General features: G+C 43.8%; 1 protein-coding gene across 1 annotated transcript in view; it reads left to right on the plus strand.

Moving 5' to 3' along the window:
* The first annotated feature begins 1,710 nt into the window (after positions 1–1,710).
* Positions 1,711–15,405, plus strand: part of SLC35F3 (solute carrier family 35 member F3) — a 460,449-nt gene continuing 446,754 nt past the window's right edge. The window contains exons 1-2 of the mRNA XM_032137017.2: positions 1,711–2,121; positions 2,511–2,740. Of these exons, the coding sequence (XP_031992908.1) occupies positions 2,069–2,121; positions 2,511–2,740 (283 nt within the window). The 5' untranslated portion in view covers positions 1,711–2,068. The remainder of the gene's footprint in view (positions 2,122–2,510; positions 2,741–15,405) is intronic.

Genomic DNA, 15,405 nt, shown 5'->3' on the forward strand with positions numbered 1-15,405 from the left:
CTTTGTCAAAGACCACTTGACTCTGTGTGGGTCTATCTTGGCCTCTCTATTCCGTTCCATTAATCTATTTGTCTGCTCTTTCACCAATACCACACTGTCTTGATTATTGTAACTATAGTAAGTCTTGAAGTTGGGCAATATTAGTCCTCATACTTTGTTCTTCTGCCTTAATATTGTGTTGGCTATTATGGGTCTTTTGCCTTTTCATATAAACTTGAGAATCAGTTTGTGATATTCACAAAATAACCTCCTGGGATTCTGATCGGAATTACTTTGAATCTATAGATGAAGTTGGGAAGAACTGACATCTTAACAATATTAAATTTTTCCATCCATGAACATAAAATATCTATTTATTTAGTTCTTTGATTTCTTTCATCACAGTTTTGTAGTTTTTCTCATATAGATATTGTACATATTTATTAGATTTGTACCTAAATATTTCATTTGAGTGGTGTGCTAATATAAATAGTATTGTGGTTTTAATTTCAAATTCCCATTGTTCGTTGCTAGTATATAGAAAAGCAATTGACTTTTGTACAACAGTTTTGTATCCTTCAACCTTACCATAATTGTTTATTAGTAACAGGAGGGATTTTTCTTTTTTTTTCTTTTTTTGTCCATTGAGATTTTTCTACATCAACAGTCACGTCAGCTGCAAAGATAGTTTTCTTTTACCTTTTCCTTCACGATACGTATACTTTTAATTTCCTTCTCTTGTCTAATTTCATTAGCTGGGACTTTCAGTATGATGCTGGAAAGGATTGCTGAGTAGAGACATACTTGCCCTGTTCCTTATTTTAACAGGAAAGCTTCTAGTTTCTCACCATTAAGCATGGTGTTAGCTGTACGCTTTTGTAAATGTTCTTTTTCAAGTTGAGAAAGTTCCCCTCTATTCATAGTTTGCTGCTACACAGTATGATTTTAATATAAAAAAGCAGTACATAAAGTAGTGTGTACAATTTCATTCCGATTTTTGTGACAACTGTATTTTGCATTGGAAAAAAGCCTGGAAGAGAATACATTTATAATTTAAAGTCGTCATTTTTGACTGGATAATGGATATTTTCTTCTCCACATACTTCTATCTTTTCTATATTTGCCCCGATGAAAAATAATATTATGAAAGGTGATTAGGTAGTCTGAAGAGAATGCCTTTCGGCCGTCGGGGGCGGTGGGGTGGTAAGGAAAAAGATGAGAAGCTTTTAAAATGGAAATCTATGAAGAGATAACTGATTTCGTAATTGTATCATCGGCGGGAAAGTAAGCTCTCTGAGGACCAGGTCTGACTGACAGATCCCCACAGCGTAATAGATTAATACATTTTGTGTCTCAGCGTTGCCTATGAAACGCCATTTATTCACTTGGCATGCTGAGCATGGAACCGGGTTTCTTTCTTTCCAAGTAGTTTTGCTAATTTAGAGAAAAAGAGAGACAGACATATATATACAGAGAGAGAGAGAGAGAGAGAGAGAAAGAGAAAGTACTGAACTGGGAGCGGCAGGGTTTGAGTCAAAAGAGAAGGGTGGAGGAGCGCGTCCGGTGCCCCAAGGCTTCCAGGCGGAGCGCGGGCGCGAGGTGCGGGCTCCGGGGCGGAGCGCACGCCCGGGAGGCGGGAGGTGGGCAGCAGCGCCCCCGCCTGGCCCCTGTGCGGCCCGACCCGACGCCTCCCCGCCCGACCAGGTGCCTCGAGAGCGCACAGCTGGGAGGGCTCTCCCGGTCTCGGCGAGACTCGCGCCTGCAGTGTGCTAGGGCGGCGGCGACGGTGACGGGCGTGGGGCGCGGCGCTGCCTCGGCTGCTGGGTCGTTGCAGCGAGCGCGCGGGCCGGCCTGGAGTCACCGGGCTCAACCGCCGCTCCTTCATCGTGCCGCACGCCGCGGAGGCGCTCGGGGACAGACCGCGCGGGCGCGCACAAAGCGGCCCGGGGCGGCCGGCGCGGCCGGCGCGACGCGGACCCTCGGTGGGCGGCGCACTCCAGTCTTCCCCGGCTAGCGGCTGCAGGGAGCTCCGGCCCGCGGCCCCTCCGCCTCAAGTCTGGGAGCTGCCGGCCCCACTCTGTCTTTGCCTATGGGGATCCGAGAGTTTCCCAGCGGCGCACCCAGGGGCAAGAGCATCGCTGTGTGAGTAGCGCCTCGGGCGTGGGTGAGCGAGCCGGCGGGCGGGAGGCTGGAACGCCGGGGTGGCCCTTTGCAGCTGGGACACTGGGGCTCGGGGAAGGGCGGCGCGCGCGGCGGAGCTGCTCGGGAAGTTTCAGTCATTCTTTCTCTCGCCACTCGCCCCAACCCGCACTGCCCCGAGGCGCCCAGGATAGGGCACTGGGGACAGCTGTCCAGGGAAGTGGGTGAGTGGCGGCGGGAAGGGAGCAGCGCGGGCTCTGCCGCGGCGCTCGCCCCCGGAGGGCCCCGGCCGCGCTCTTGCTCTCGCCCTGGGATCTGCTCCTTACGAATCCCCTCCTCTCTGTCCATGCTCCCCCTGCCCACCCACCTGCCCGTGGCACCTGCGACCTCAGTGGCATGAGGAGGTCACCGGACGTCAGCCCCCGGAGACTGTCCGACATCAGCCCCCAGCTCCGGCAGCTCAAATACTTGGTGGTGGACGAGGCGATTAAGGAGGATCTGAAATGGTCGCGCTCTGTGGAGGATCTCACCAGCGGGCCCGTGGGGCTCACGTCCATCGAGGAGCGGATCCTGCGCATCACTGGCTACTATGGCTACCAGCCCTGGGCAGTGAGCTGCAAAAGTAAGACCCCCTCACGTCATTTTTGTCGTCCACTGGTCCGCCTTCTTACCATTGTCACAGCAGCCTCGGGGAGCGCACGCAGTGAGGCGTCCAGCCACCCCCTCCCGCCCTGCCTGCTGATACAGACCCAGGTTTGCAACTTCGAGGAAGAGGCCCGGAGACGGAGTTCTCCTGGACCTCTGAGGCTTTCTGATGCGTTCTCTTACACCCTTTCCTCTCCCACTCACGGGATCTCTCTGTATCCTTATCACTCCACTGCCAAATATGGAGGACACTCCTATGTGGCAGACCGTGGGAAACAGATCAGAAACTCAGAAGTATCCCGGACAGTGTAGCTTCCCCGCGGATCTGAAAGTCTCACAGGGCCCTCGGTCAGGTCTCACCAGGCTCAGCTGGAGATGCTGACTTACGTAGCCAGGATTTTAACTCTTCCTTGCATCTCCTAGCCCTGATGATAGAGGACAATTCTTGGGGTCTTCATTTTAGATGCCATTCACACCCTTCTCCCCTGGATTTTATCGGTCTTCAGTAAGGAGGTTCTATAGGGATCATTCTAGATAGTGTGTTGGTCCCCGCAAGATGAATGTTTGGTGTCAGGTGGAGAAACTGAAATGTTTTTCTTTCCGTGGGTCCTAGCTAATGGCTTTGAGGATGCTGTGATCAATTAGACAGACATTATCTTATGTCACCAGGACTAATTTGGTGGACATTTCTTTTTCTCACTTTGCAAGAGAGAGGTTGATTATGATTAAATCCAGATATCTATAAATATAACCATAATTATGTGGTCTCATCACTGTAGATTGACATAAGAGATTGCCATTTGCCACCTCAGTCAGTATGAGAAATGGGCCTTGACTTCTTTCATTTGTAATAAAGACTAGATGAATAGCTTGTTGATTTTGAGTTTTTTTCGACCTTTTATTGCTTAAAATGGAAACATTCTTTATTGGTCTTTAAGGGGAAAACGGGCGTTTGTAATTTAATCATATTCATCACAAAAAAAAATGTCTATCTTTAGATTATTCCTAAAACCTTCGAGTCCAAGGCAAAGGTCAGTGGTATGCTAGCAGTTAGCTGGTTAGTTTTCAATTATTTGCAGGAAGAAACAGGATTTGAATGTTTTGTTTTCATGCAACTTGCTTTTAAAAGACTGTGTTTCATTGGGTATAAGCCTTTAAAAAAATTATCTGTATCTCTTCCAATCTCTTGCCTCTGCTGCTAAAATTGTAGCTGATTACAAAAGGAAGACAAGGGGCCAAATTCTCTTTTTGGTTGAAAAACCCTGGGCATGGGATAACAAAAACCCCATCGGAAACCATATTTTTTATGGGCATGGATAGAACGCTCAATTTTTATTTCTACTTTCTAAATTTCTATTAGACAATAGCAATTTTCTATTCTTATTTCCATTTTCTGCTTCCTTAATAACAAAAGACAGTGGTATAAATGACAGCCTTCATAAAGCCATCTCTTTAGTGCTTGAAGTCATAAAAAGGTTTTATGTTTATAAATCTATTTGTGACTGGCTGTATGTACTTTGTGGAAGTTATCACCATGGTTTGTGATTTGGGGGCTTGCCAGAGAGCTTACAGCAGTGATGACTGTTTGGTACAACATATTTTGTAATTAAGACAAGAGAAGAGCCATGTGGACATGGAGTCCCTTGCATCACTGGAGGTATTCTTCAATGCCTCTCTCTGAGGCCTCACTGGAAGAGTAAATAGTAGCAGGCAAGGCTACAGTGATCATTGAAATATGAATAAAATCAGCTCAATCCACTTTCTCTATTCCCGTGAGGATTCTTCTTTATTCCAAGTTATGTCCTTGTTACTATAATGCTTTAGGTGACAACTGACATTTTGGTGAATTAGTTAGGTGTTATGTTTAAATTTAGAGAAGGTAATGTTTTATTAATATATTAATGTAGCAAAAGAGGTTGTCTTTTTGTTTTTTTTGTTTGTTTGTTTGTTTGTCTGTTTTTTGAGAGGGAGTCTCACTCTGTCACCCAGGCTGGAGTGTAGAGTGCAGTGGCATGATCTTGGCTCACTGCAACCTCCAGCTCCTGAGTTCAAGCGATTCTCCTGCCTCAGCCTCCTGCATAGCTGGGATTACAGGCGTGCGCCACCACATCCTGCTAATTTTTGTATTTTTAGTAGAGATGAGGTTTCACTATGTTGGCCAGGCTGGTCTCGAACTCCTGACCTCAGGTTATCCACCCTCCTTGGCCTCCCAAAATGCTGGGATTATAGGCGTGAGCCACCGCGCCCGGCCCAGAAGAGGTTTTAAGGCAGAACTTTTGCTGTTTGCCATTTCTACTCAATTGATAATAATAAAGAGGCTTATCTATTACCTGTAGCTATCACCTAGTTTCTTTGTTTGTTGGTTGGTAATTGTACTCTACAAATGGGGAGAGATGATGGTTACAAAAAAAAAAAAAAAAAAAAATTCTCATGATCTCCAAAGTGAGTTATGGAAGCTCCTAGCTATTATGTCCCTTTCAGTCTTTCAAAGTGATTTATCTATATCCTAACTGAAGGAGTTGCCAGTGAAAGTTTCTGGATGTAAGTCATTTGCCCTTGTAGCAGAAGAAACCATTTGAATGACCCAATATTCATTTGTATCCTCTTCATTTTTAGATTTTGTTTGGGTTGTTAAGATAAATGAGGTAATTGTGAACAGTACAGAAATTACCTTTGCTCAGTATTCTCAACTCAATCATTTGGATTCCCAAGTTTTGCTCTAGACAAGAGAATTTTGTAAAGGATTCTTTTTTTTTTTTTTTTTTGCCGAGTCTTATTCTGTCACCCAGGCTGGAGTGCAATGGCGCAATCTCGGCTCACTGCAACCTTTGCCTCACAAGTTCAAGCGATTCTCCTACCTCAGCTTCCTCCTGAGTAGCTGGGACTACAGGCACCCACCACCATGCCCGGCTAATTTTTGTATTTTTAGTAGAGACGGGGCTTCACCATGTTGGTCAGGCTGGTCTCAAACTCCTGACCTCATGATCTGCCCGCCTTGGCCTCCCAAAGTACTGGGATTATAGGCGTGAGCCACCGCACCCAGCCTAGGATTCTTTTTTAAAAATCCCAAAGGCTCTTAGGTCTGAAAGGGATGGCTTTTGCGAAACATTCAACTGAGAATTAAACTATAAACAAGTAAGTAGGAAGGGCCCAGTTCCTCTTCTCAGTGGCAAAAGTCCTCCAAGCTCCACATTCCATGTTTTTGAACCAAACCACTTGGCAGTATTCCTGGGAATTCTTCAAATTATCATCCGTGAGTGGATCCAGGGCCCAGAAAGCACCTGGGCCACAGGAGGGGCTCAATAAATATTTGTTGAATGAATGGATGGCTGCTGCCTGAAATACTGACCTCTGGGACAGGGAGCTTTGAATATGCCTCTGTAGTGATTTGTATCATTTACCTCTTTATGCTGACTTCCTATTATGTGGAATTGCTCTACTCTTTCCTAGTTCTTCCATCACAAGTGCTTCCTGAACCATAGACTGGACCAGAATTCTTGGTGATAAGCTTTGGTTTAGCCCAGGGTTTCTTGATCTCAGCACTATTAACCCTTTGTGCTGTATAAGTATTTGTTGTAGGGAGCTGTCCTGTACGTTGTAGGATGTTTAGCAGTATCTGTGACTTCTGCCTATTAGATGTCAGTAGCTTACCATCCTGCCCCCTAAGTTGTAGCAACCACAGTATCCCATGGTGGGGCAGCCTTTCATTGAGACCCACTCATTTAGGGTAACCCCCAAATTTGTGCTGCAATAGAACTCTCTTCTGTTGCCCAGTAATGCTAAACAAGCAGGCCTACCTTACAAATTCCTGACCCTCTCCTTCCTTCACCTTTCTTCTTGGACCACTTTTTAGGTTTTCAGGATGGCCAGATCGAGTAATCATCACCACTGGCAGTGCAAGTGTCTTCTGAAGATTTGAAGGAGTGTTCCTTCCACAGCTGGCATGATTCCACAACCAATCATCATACATTGACACCCTGTAGGAAGTGCTTTAGAATTCAGGAGACTCTGAACAGTTTCTTTTAATAACTTCCTTTTCTTTTCTACCTTTTGCCCCAGCAGAAGAGAAATGACTGATTAGAATATCTTCTGCTTCCTTTCCCTTTCTCATTTCTCTGGGATGGACACCAATTAGGGAGGAGATGGCTAGAGAAGGGAAGGGGAGAATCAGAGACCAGGAAAAATCTGTATAGTAGACAGCCAGCCCCAGGCATCTGATAGGGTGGGGCAGCTGGTGGCATTTCCACACAGGGATGATTGAAGGAACATATCTCGGAGTTTCCAGATGGAGGCTCTGCTGCAGGATGAAGGAACATCTACGAATACTCCTTTATTTTCATTTATTCATTTAGAAAACCTTGTTTCAGCATTCAGTGTATGTCAGAATAGAGAGAGAAGTGCTGGAAGAGGGAGCTCACTGTCCAGGTGTACCTTCTTCTAGAAATACAGGTCAACACAAGCCTGCATTAGAACACAGACATTCTAAGGGTGGGCACGATGTTTCCCTTTCCAAAAGGTTTCCCTAAAGGATGTTTTCAAATAGTGAACTCTTAAATCCTTTTCTGGGAAAAAAGACCCCAAAACATTTTAGGAATAGCTTTTTTGAAGGAAGTCATGCTTATTGCTTAACATGAAGTGCAATTATCATTTGAGTAGATTTATACACTATGTTGAATATCAACTATTATTCACTACAGGTTCTGGTATGTTGAGATTTAAATGCTTTTTTTCAGAATGTGAATGGATTGAGTTTTAAGTGGTTTGTAGAATGGAGAAAGGGTCAGTCTTAAAAGACCAACTGTCTCTAGCCCACTCCAGCCCGCCTTTGGCAACGTGAACCTGGGACAGGAACATGCAGGTTAATGAACAAATCCCAGCTTATCTGGGTGGAGGCTTTCTAGTTCAAGCTGAAAAAATGTAGGGCACTGAATAACATACCTGGTGACAAGGAAATTGCATGTTTCAGGATTCTCCAGGTTTAAAAGTTGTAAAGGGTTTGTATGAGGTGAGGGGAAGGGCTATCTTCCTAGTGTCCCTGTTCGTTCACACTGAACTGTGAGTATATGTTGCTGGTGTAGATACCAGTGCTAAATGGAACAGTGCCTTATAGTATCATTGAATTCATGGTGAGCAACTTCTGTTTGATCCTCCTAAAATAGTAAAGGTCAGGTCAGCAATTCAAAAATGACCCACTTGTAAGAGATGTATAATTTGGTTGTAAAAGTTTATTCTAGAATGGAGCTTGGCATATGAAATATGAGATGGAAAAGATTTTAAAAGAAAAGAGTTAGAGGGCTTGAGGGGGTGGTGAGTTGAGCATTAGAGCACAGCATTTTTTATTGGGTCAGAGAATTATTCCTAAATATGCTAACAATTTAGTAAATAGTTTCTGAGTTTTGATTTAATGAAAATGCAGAACTATTATCTTTTAAGGAAACGAGGTGACCCCAGCTCACTCAGATCATTGCCATGGGGTTATAAACCCTTCACATCTGCCATGGGGTTAGAAATCCTTCACTCCTATTAATGTGCCTGTATTTTCATTTATTCATTTAGCAAACTTTTAAAGCATTTACTATGTGCCAGAATACAGAGATAAGTGATGGGAGACACAGTCCTCACCCTAAAAGCTTTCCAACTAGAGCAGGTGAACTCTGAAGTACGCATATGGTGGTGATGGGGAAATGGCCTCACCTCCAGGGAAGTGAAGTCTTCCAGGCTTTAGGGAGACATGGGCAAGGAGAGTTCTCCTTGCTCTTCAGAAGTCCCTCCTGGATCTCATTAAAAAGAGTCTAGTCTAAAACTCTCCAGCTTTGAGGCTTGGTCCTTTCCTTAAGCAGCTGGAAACATTCAGGTTAGTTGCATTCAAACATAAATCCGCATGCAAATGCACCATTGATGTTTGTTAAGCATTTTACTGTAAGCTGTTAGGGATGCTCTGGCCCTGCTGCCCTGGGGGGTGTCCACTCAGTTTTTTTAATGTCTGGAGGAGCAGAGGAAATAGAATTCACATCCCAGCTTCATAGCTATATGACAAGTTCACTGCTATGAGCCTCTAGTTTCGCTGTGCGTGGTGGCTCAAGTCTGTAATCCCAACGCTTTGGGAGGCCAAGGCAGGTGGATCACGAGGTCAGGAGTTCAAGACCAGCCTGGCCAAGATGATGAAACCCCGTCTCTACTAAAAATACAAAAATTAGACCAGCGTGGTGGTGGGCACCTGTAATCCCAGCTTTCGGAAGGCTAAGCAGAGAATTGCTTGAATCTGGGAGGCAGAGGTTGCAGTGAGCCGAGATCGTGCCACTGCACTCCATGCTGGGCGACAGAGTGAGACTCCATCTCCAAAAAAAAAAAAAAAAAAAAAAAAAGGAGATAATAGAACTACTTTCTAGGATTGTCATGAAGATTAAATGAAATACATTAGTCCCACTTTATCGGAGGGAGAATGCATTCCAGGCCCCCCAGTGGATACTGTGGATAGTACTGAACCCAATATACACTATTTATATAGTAGTGAGCAGGTGGCGTAGACAGCGTGGATACACTGGACAAAGGGATGATTCACATCCTGGATGGGATGAAGTGAGAAGGTTCAAGATTTCATCACACAATTCAAAACTTGTGATGTTTGTTTCTGGAATTTTCCTTTTAATATTTTCAGACCATAGTTGACCAAGGATAACTGAAACCATGGGAAGCAAAACCATGGAAAAGGGAGGACTCTTCCAATGTCTGTACAGCTGGCATCTATTAATGCACCTTTATATCCATTTAGCAAATCTTTTGAGCATTTACTTTGTGCCAGAATGCAGAGGTTAGTGATGGCAGACACAGTCCTTGCCCTAAAAGCTTACTTACTGGAGTAGGTAAAATCTGAAGTGCTTATATGGTGTGATAAAGATCAGTTTGCAGTGCCTGGAGAGCCCTTTCTCATATCAGTGAGTTCATTCTTCAGCTGGAGGAGTCATTCACAACAAAAATAGAGGGGAGGTTTGCATTCCAAGCGAAGGGACAACATATGCACGGGAATGTAGTCAGCTATTGCTAGACGGTAACTCCGCTTGATTGGAACATCATGGGGCAGGAGTGTCATGTATGAAGTTGGACTTGTGAGCAGAAACAGACTACAGTACATTACAGTACTAGTCATCTGATGCCTGTCACCTTCTTCATCCAGGTCCCAGCCTAAGCGTCACCTCCTCCCAAGAGCCTTTACTGATTACAGGAGGCGCTCTTGCATCTCCTATAGTATTGTCACTTCTTTTATATAGTCATAACTAGTTTAAGAATGTGGCTGAAGCTCCTGCAGATAGAAAGCTCTCTAGGAGCAGGGCTTGTTATTGTGTCTCCACCCCTCACTGTGGTCTTGGCACATAGAACTCTGGTGATTCTTCCACAGTGCACAGAGCATCTCAATCAATAAACATTTGTTAAATGTACTTATTAAAGGCCTAAGTGGCCGTTTCCTCATGCACATACACAAATGGCTCCTAAGTAAGCATCTACATTTCTGTAGGGTCTTCCAGAATTATCCTGCATAGAAACACTTCTGATTGCGTTCCTCTGTCAAGAAATGGGACTCCCGTTGCTGGTTCTCTTCAGTCTTCACTTTAACCCTGCTAAAAACACTGACAAGTAATCGCACTCCTAGAACTTACATTATCCAGTCTTATGTTGGAGTGTTCTGTCCAGTTTTGATAACTTTAAAAATGATGTGGAAAAAATGAACAGGGCCCAGGGAAATAAAGAAAATGTATTGATGGAATCAAATATGTGTTCTACAGGCAAGGTTAAAGGATTGGGGCGGAGGAAATTAGGGAAGAACGTGACATGTCTTCATGAGAACCATCAGAGCAGGCACTTTGGAATGGCTTCCCAGCTCAAGACCCCTTAACTGCCCTGCACTACATCCTCTGTTTGGGCCCTTAGCAGCCAGACTGACATCATCTTCCTCCCGGGCAGTGTAGATTAGACCAGGGTAGACTCCTGATCCATGCTAACTCACTCAGTTCCTCTCTCCTCCAATTCGAGATTAACAACAGAAAGTTGGGGTCTAGTCTGACAGAGTAGTCTATTGAGTGGAGGGGGCTAGTCTGCCTCCCATATGGATAGAGGGGCAGAGAAAGCTAGTCTACGTAAAAGAAGGCAACAGCAGGTGTGTCAAGTAACCCAGAGAGAGCAGTGGTGGTTTCCAGGACTCCATGCTGGGGCCTGTTTCCCTCCTACATCAATGTCTTGCTGCAGCTCCTCCTCCAAGCCCCTGAGACACCACTGTTGCAAAGCAACAGCCTTCTTCCTGCTAAGTGAGCAGAAACCAGGTTCTGTTGTGTGCAACTACAGGCTCCTTTCTGGATAGGATTTCAGAGCCATTTCCATTCAAGCTCATGCATGACAAAATAAGGATCGACATACCAGTGAAGTTTCAACTGGAAATACAAAATCACTTTCTGACTACTAAGATCATAAAGAAGGTGAGGAAGCCTCAGTCACTGGAGAGATTCACAAAGATGTGAACACCCAGTCACTTGAGCTGGATTAAGTACTTACTTGTCCCACAGCAGGAGGATGAACAATATTTCTTTTTTTTTTTGTACATGATGTCTTTTTGTTCAAAGCAGTGGTGAATGTGCATTGATTAATAGAGCAGGGAACCAGTTTTGTTTCATTATCTTACTGCACAGCCTAGAAAGGGACTTGTGCAGTTAGGAACCTGGTAAATTCTTCTAGTGGATGATGGTGGCAAACACTGAAACAATTGCCTAGGACATGGGCACAGATTTTTCTTTTATGCAGCTTAATTTATGACAGCATTTGAGATTGGAGGAAACAAATTGCTCTCCTCAGGTGATTTGCAATGTTAAAGGCTAGAGGCTGTTTTGGACTCCTCAGACAGAGATATTCAATGCAACTGCTCAGAACAGTTTTCTGGTTTTGACAAATGTTTTCTGTGACATTCAAATTTTCTCCTTGTCAATCTGTTACGTACTTGACTTCCAATACTTGACCAGATCAAGATCTATCAGGAAACTATTTTTATCCTTCTTCACCATCTATTTGTAACAATGTACTGTTACAAAAATTCAGGTCTATCCTCAAAGTTTTATTCAAAAGGGTCAGAAGAAAAATGTTTCTTAGTGTATGTCAATTTTGCTACCTTACTTTCTTTTTAGAAATTGAGTCAGCTCATTTTTGATAAATGTATATTAAGATGTTCTGTTCTTAGCCAGCAATGGTGGTGTGCACCTGTAGTCCCAGCTACTCTGGAGGCTGAGGTGGGAGGATTGCTTGAGTCCAGGATCTCAAGGCTGCAGTGATGTATGTATGATTGCACCACTGCATTCCAGCCTGGGTGACAGAGCAAATTCTTGTCTAAAAAAAAAAGTCCCTTTTTTCTAAAAGGAAAAAAAAAAGGAATAGAATGATGATGGTAGGTGTAGTAGTCTGTTTCACGCTGCTAATAGAGACATATCTGAGATTGGGCAACTTACAAAAGAAAGCGGTTTAATTGGACTTACAGTTCCACGTGGCTGGGGAAGCCTCACAATCATGGTGGAAGGCAAGGAGGAGTGAGTCACGTCTTACGTGGATGGCTGCAGGCAAAGAGAGAGAGAGCTTGTTCAGGGGAACTCCTCTTTTTAAAACCATCAGTTCTCGTGAGGCTTATTCACTACCACGAGAACAACATGGGAAAGACCTGCCTCCATGATTCAATTATCTCCCACCAGGTCCCTCCCCCAACATGTGGGAATTCAAGATGAGATCTGGGTGGGGACACAGCCAAACCAGAGCAGTAGGTATGGGACAGTTGAGTTTTGTGCAGCATTCTGTTCATGCTGTGCACATGTGGGAGTTTAATAAACATTTTCCATGGCAAAAGTGCATTACACTGGTGTGAGTACCAAGGAAGAACTGAAGTCCCTTCCTGTATACTTTCTTTTCATTAAATAATTGGCCAGATAAATAGTTTGAAGACTTTTAAATGCCATATTCCAGAAAACTAATTTCAAAGGTTTATTCAAACACTTTTACTTTAAGTCGACATTTTGTTTTATTAACTATTAAATGTAAAAATCTTTCATTTACTTATTTATTTATTTTTATTTTTAGAGGCAAGGCCTTGCTCTGTTGCCCAGCCTGGAGTGCAGTGGCAAAATCATCACTCACTGCAGCCTCTAACTCCTGGGCTCAAGCAATCCTCCTGCCTCATCCTCTTGAGTAGCTGGGACTATAGGCTTGCACCGTCACATCTGGCTAACTTTTTAAAAAAACGTTGTAGAGACCAGGGCCTCACTATGTTGCCCATGCTTATCTCAGACTCCTGGCCTCAAGCAGTCTTCTCACTTCAGCCTTCCAAAGTATAAACTTCTTATATAGGTTTATCTGATTTAGCAGTGGGTACGATTTCAAAGTTGCATGTAAATAAAGTATATGTAATTACGATTAATTGTAAAAATCCTCAGAAAACATAGTACCGGTGTATGAGAAAATGTGTTTGTTCTATCCACAACTGACATTGTATCTGGTGATTGTCTCTCAATACATTGGAAAGTTCCTATGTGGTGGCTGGAAGGTGGAAGAAGGAATGTTTTTCAACAGGACTCACCACCACCGTGTGGTCCCTCTTGAGAAGCCCATGGATGAAGCCGGGGCTTCAGAAAATCACTACATGAAATTTCAGACACTATTCATGGAGGAATTCATTTGTGAATGGGTTGGAAGCAGATGAAACAAAGGAACCAACTGTTGAATGTAAATTCATTTATTTGTTAATCTATTTATTCAGTGATTCATTCATTCCTTCTTCATTCGGTCATCAAATAATCCATGACCTCTAAAACACAGTAAATGTATTAGCTCCTCAGGGAAGTATATACTAAATAATATGGTATGGTTGTTATTTCCTAGAAAATAACATAGTGGGATTACAAGACATACACATCTCGATCCATCAGTTGGATTGGATTGGCTCCATGCCATACTTTCTTTGTCTTGGAGCCCTCTCACAGGTGCAGTAAATGTCTCTTTTTGCCCCTTCTCTAAATATCTTGGGAGTGTTTTCAACCAACAATGACCAGCCTTAAACTAAACTGTATATTGTGTACATAATTTTGCATGATATTTTATTATAGGGCACCATAAACAGCTTCTTAGCTACAGGGGGAGATACTTCAGGAAACTTCTTTTTCTCTTCCTTTGGAAACTTGAGCTCTGCTGCTGTACTCAGAGTTCTAATTTGCTCATTTGGTGTATCCCAGTCATTAAACATTTTTTTTGTCTTTCATGAAATCACCCAACAATGAAGATTTTTGACTGGATTGATGAGATCAAGCTACTAAACCAGCACATTTTTTCTCTAATGTTTTATGCTGCCAGCATTCTCTTTCTTTCCAGCTCTAAAAAAGCTAGCCTGAGACGTTTTTCTTCCTCTAACTAGAGTCCTAGCAGAACTAACATGGACTAGAATTTAAAGGAGTTGGGATATGCTCCCAGCTCTACCTTTTCTCTCTCGCACTACCGTACATTACGATTATAGAGTTTCTCTAATTCCTTTAGGAGAAATTCCCAAGTTCATAGAAACGATCTTTTAAAGCTGTTTTCTTGGCTGTTCCACTTCACAGTAATAGCACTATCCAATTCATATAGATGTGAATGGAGTGATGTTTCTAAGGGGAGTCTCTACTTTTATACACTAATAAAAACCAAAATGCCCTGGTGAATGTGACTGTTAACTTTACATAATGTCGAGAACAGTAAGATCTGGAGTTTTGTTCAGCACTTCTGTGCTTGAGTTGATCCTGGAATCACTTCCCGCAGTGGATACATGTAAGACTCAGGGATTTGGCTTAGCTAAAATATAGGGGAAGGTTGGGTTGTTAAAGGATTATCCCTCCTGCTCCTCTCTTCCTGACTTGCTTGCTTCTGATCTTGATCCCCACGTTTTCTTTGTGCTGAGGACATGGAAGTCTGAGTCCCAAAGGGAAGGCTGTGCCTCTTTGGAACAGATGACTCCTAATGGTCAGCAGGTGGTCCGAGGTCGCTTGAATACCCAGGGCCATGCCCTGGATTTCTTAATGGTTTTTAGGCTGATGTGGCTTCTTTGTAGGGAGGGAGGTAGCTTAGGCTGCCAGAATCTCTTGGCCACCTGTGCCTGATAAGACGGCTGTGTGTGATAACAATTATCTTCTGGTGGCTTGGATCTCTTGTCCAGAGACCTCAGCAGTGCACTGGGACTGCTTCATTTTCTATGGGAGGTGTCTGTGTGATTTTGGGGGAAACATAGCTATAAAAGACATTTTGGAGCCAGTTGGGAAAATTTGAAGTTCTGTTGCTTATTAAATTATTGTATGGGGGCCAGGCACTGTGGCTCATGCCTATAATCCCAGCACTTTGGCCAGGAGTTTGAGACCAGCCTGGCCAATATGGCAAAACCCTGTCCTACTAAAAGTACAAAAATTAGCCGGGTGTAGTGGCGGGCACCTGTAATCCCAGTTACTTGGGAGGCTGAGGCAGGAGAAGCACTTGAGCCTGGGAGGCAGAGGTTGCAATGAGCCAAGATCACACCATTGCACTCCAGCCTGGGCGACAAGAGTGAGACTCCATCTCTCTCTCTCTCTCTCTCTCTATATATATATATATATATATATA

Source organism: Hylobates moloch, unplaced genomic scaffold (genome assembly GCF_009828535.3).
Source record: "Hylobates moloch isolate HMO894 unplaced genomic scaffold, HMol_V3 SCAFFOLD_18, whole genome shotgun sequence".
NCBI classification, from domain to species: Eukaryota; Metazoa; Chordata; class Mammalia; order Primates; family Hylobatidae; genus Hylobates; species Hylobates moloch.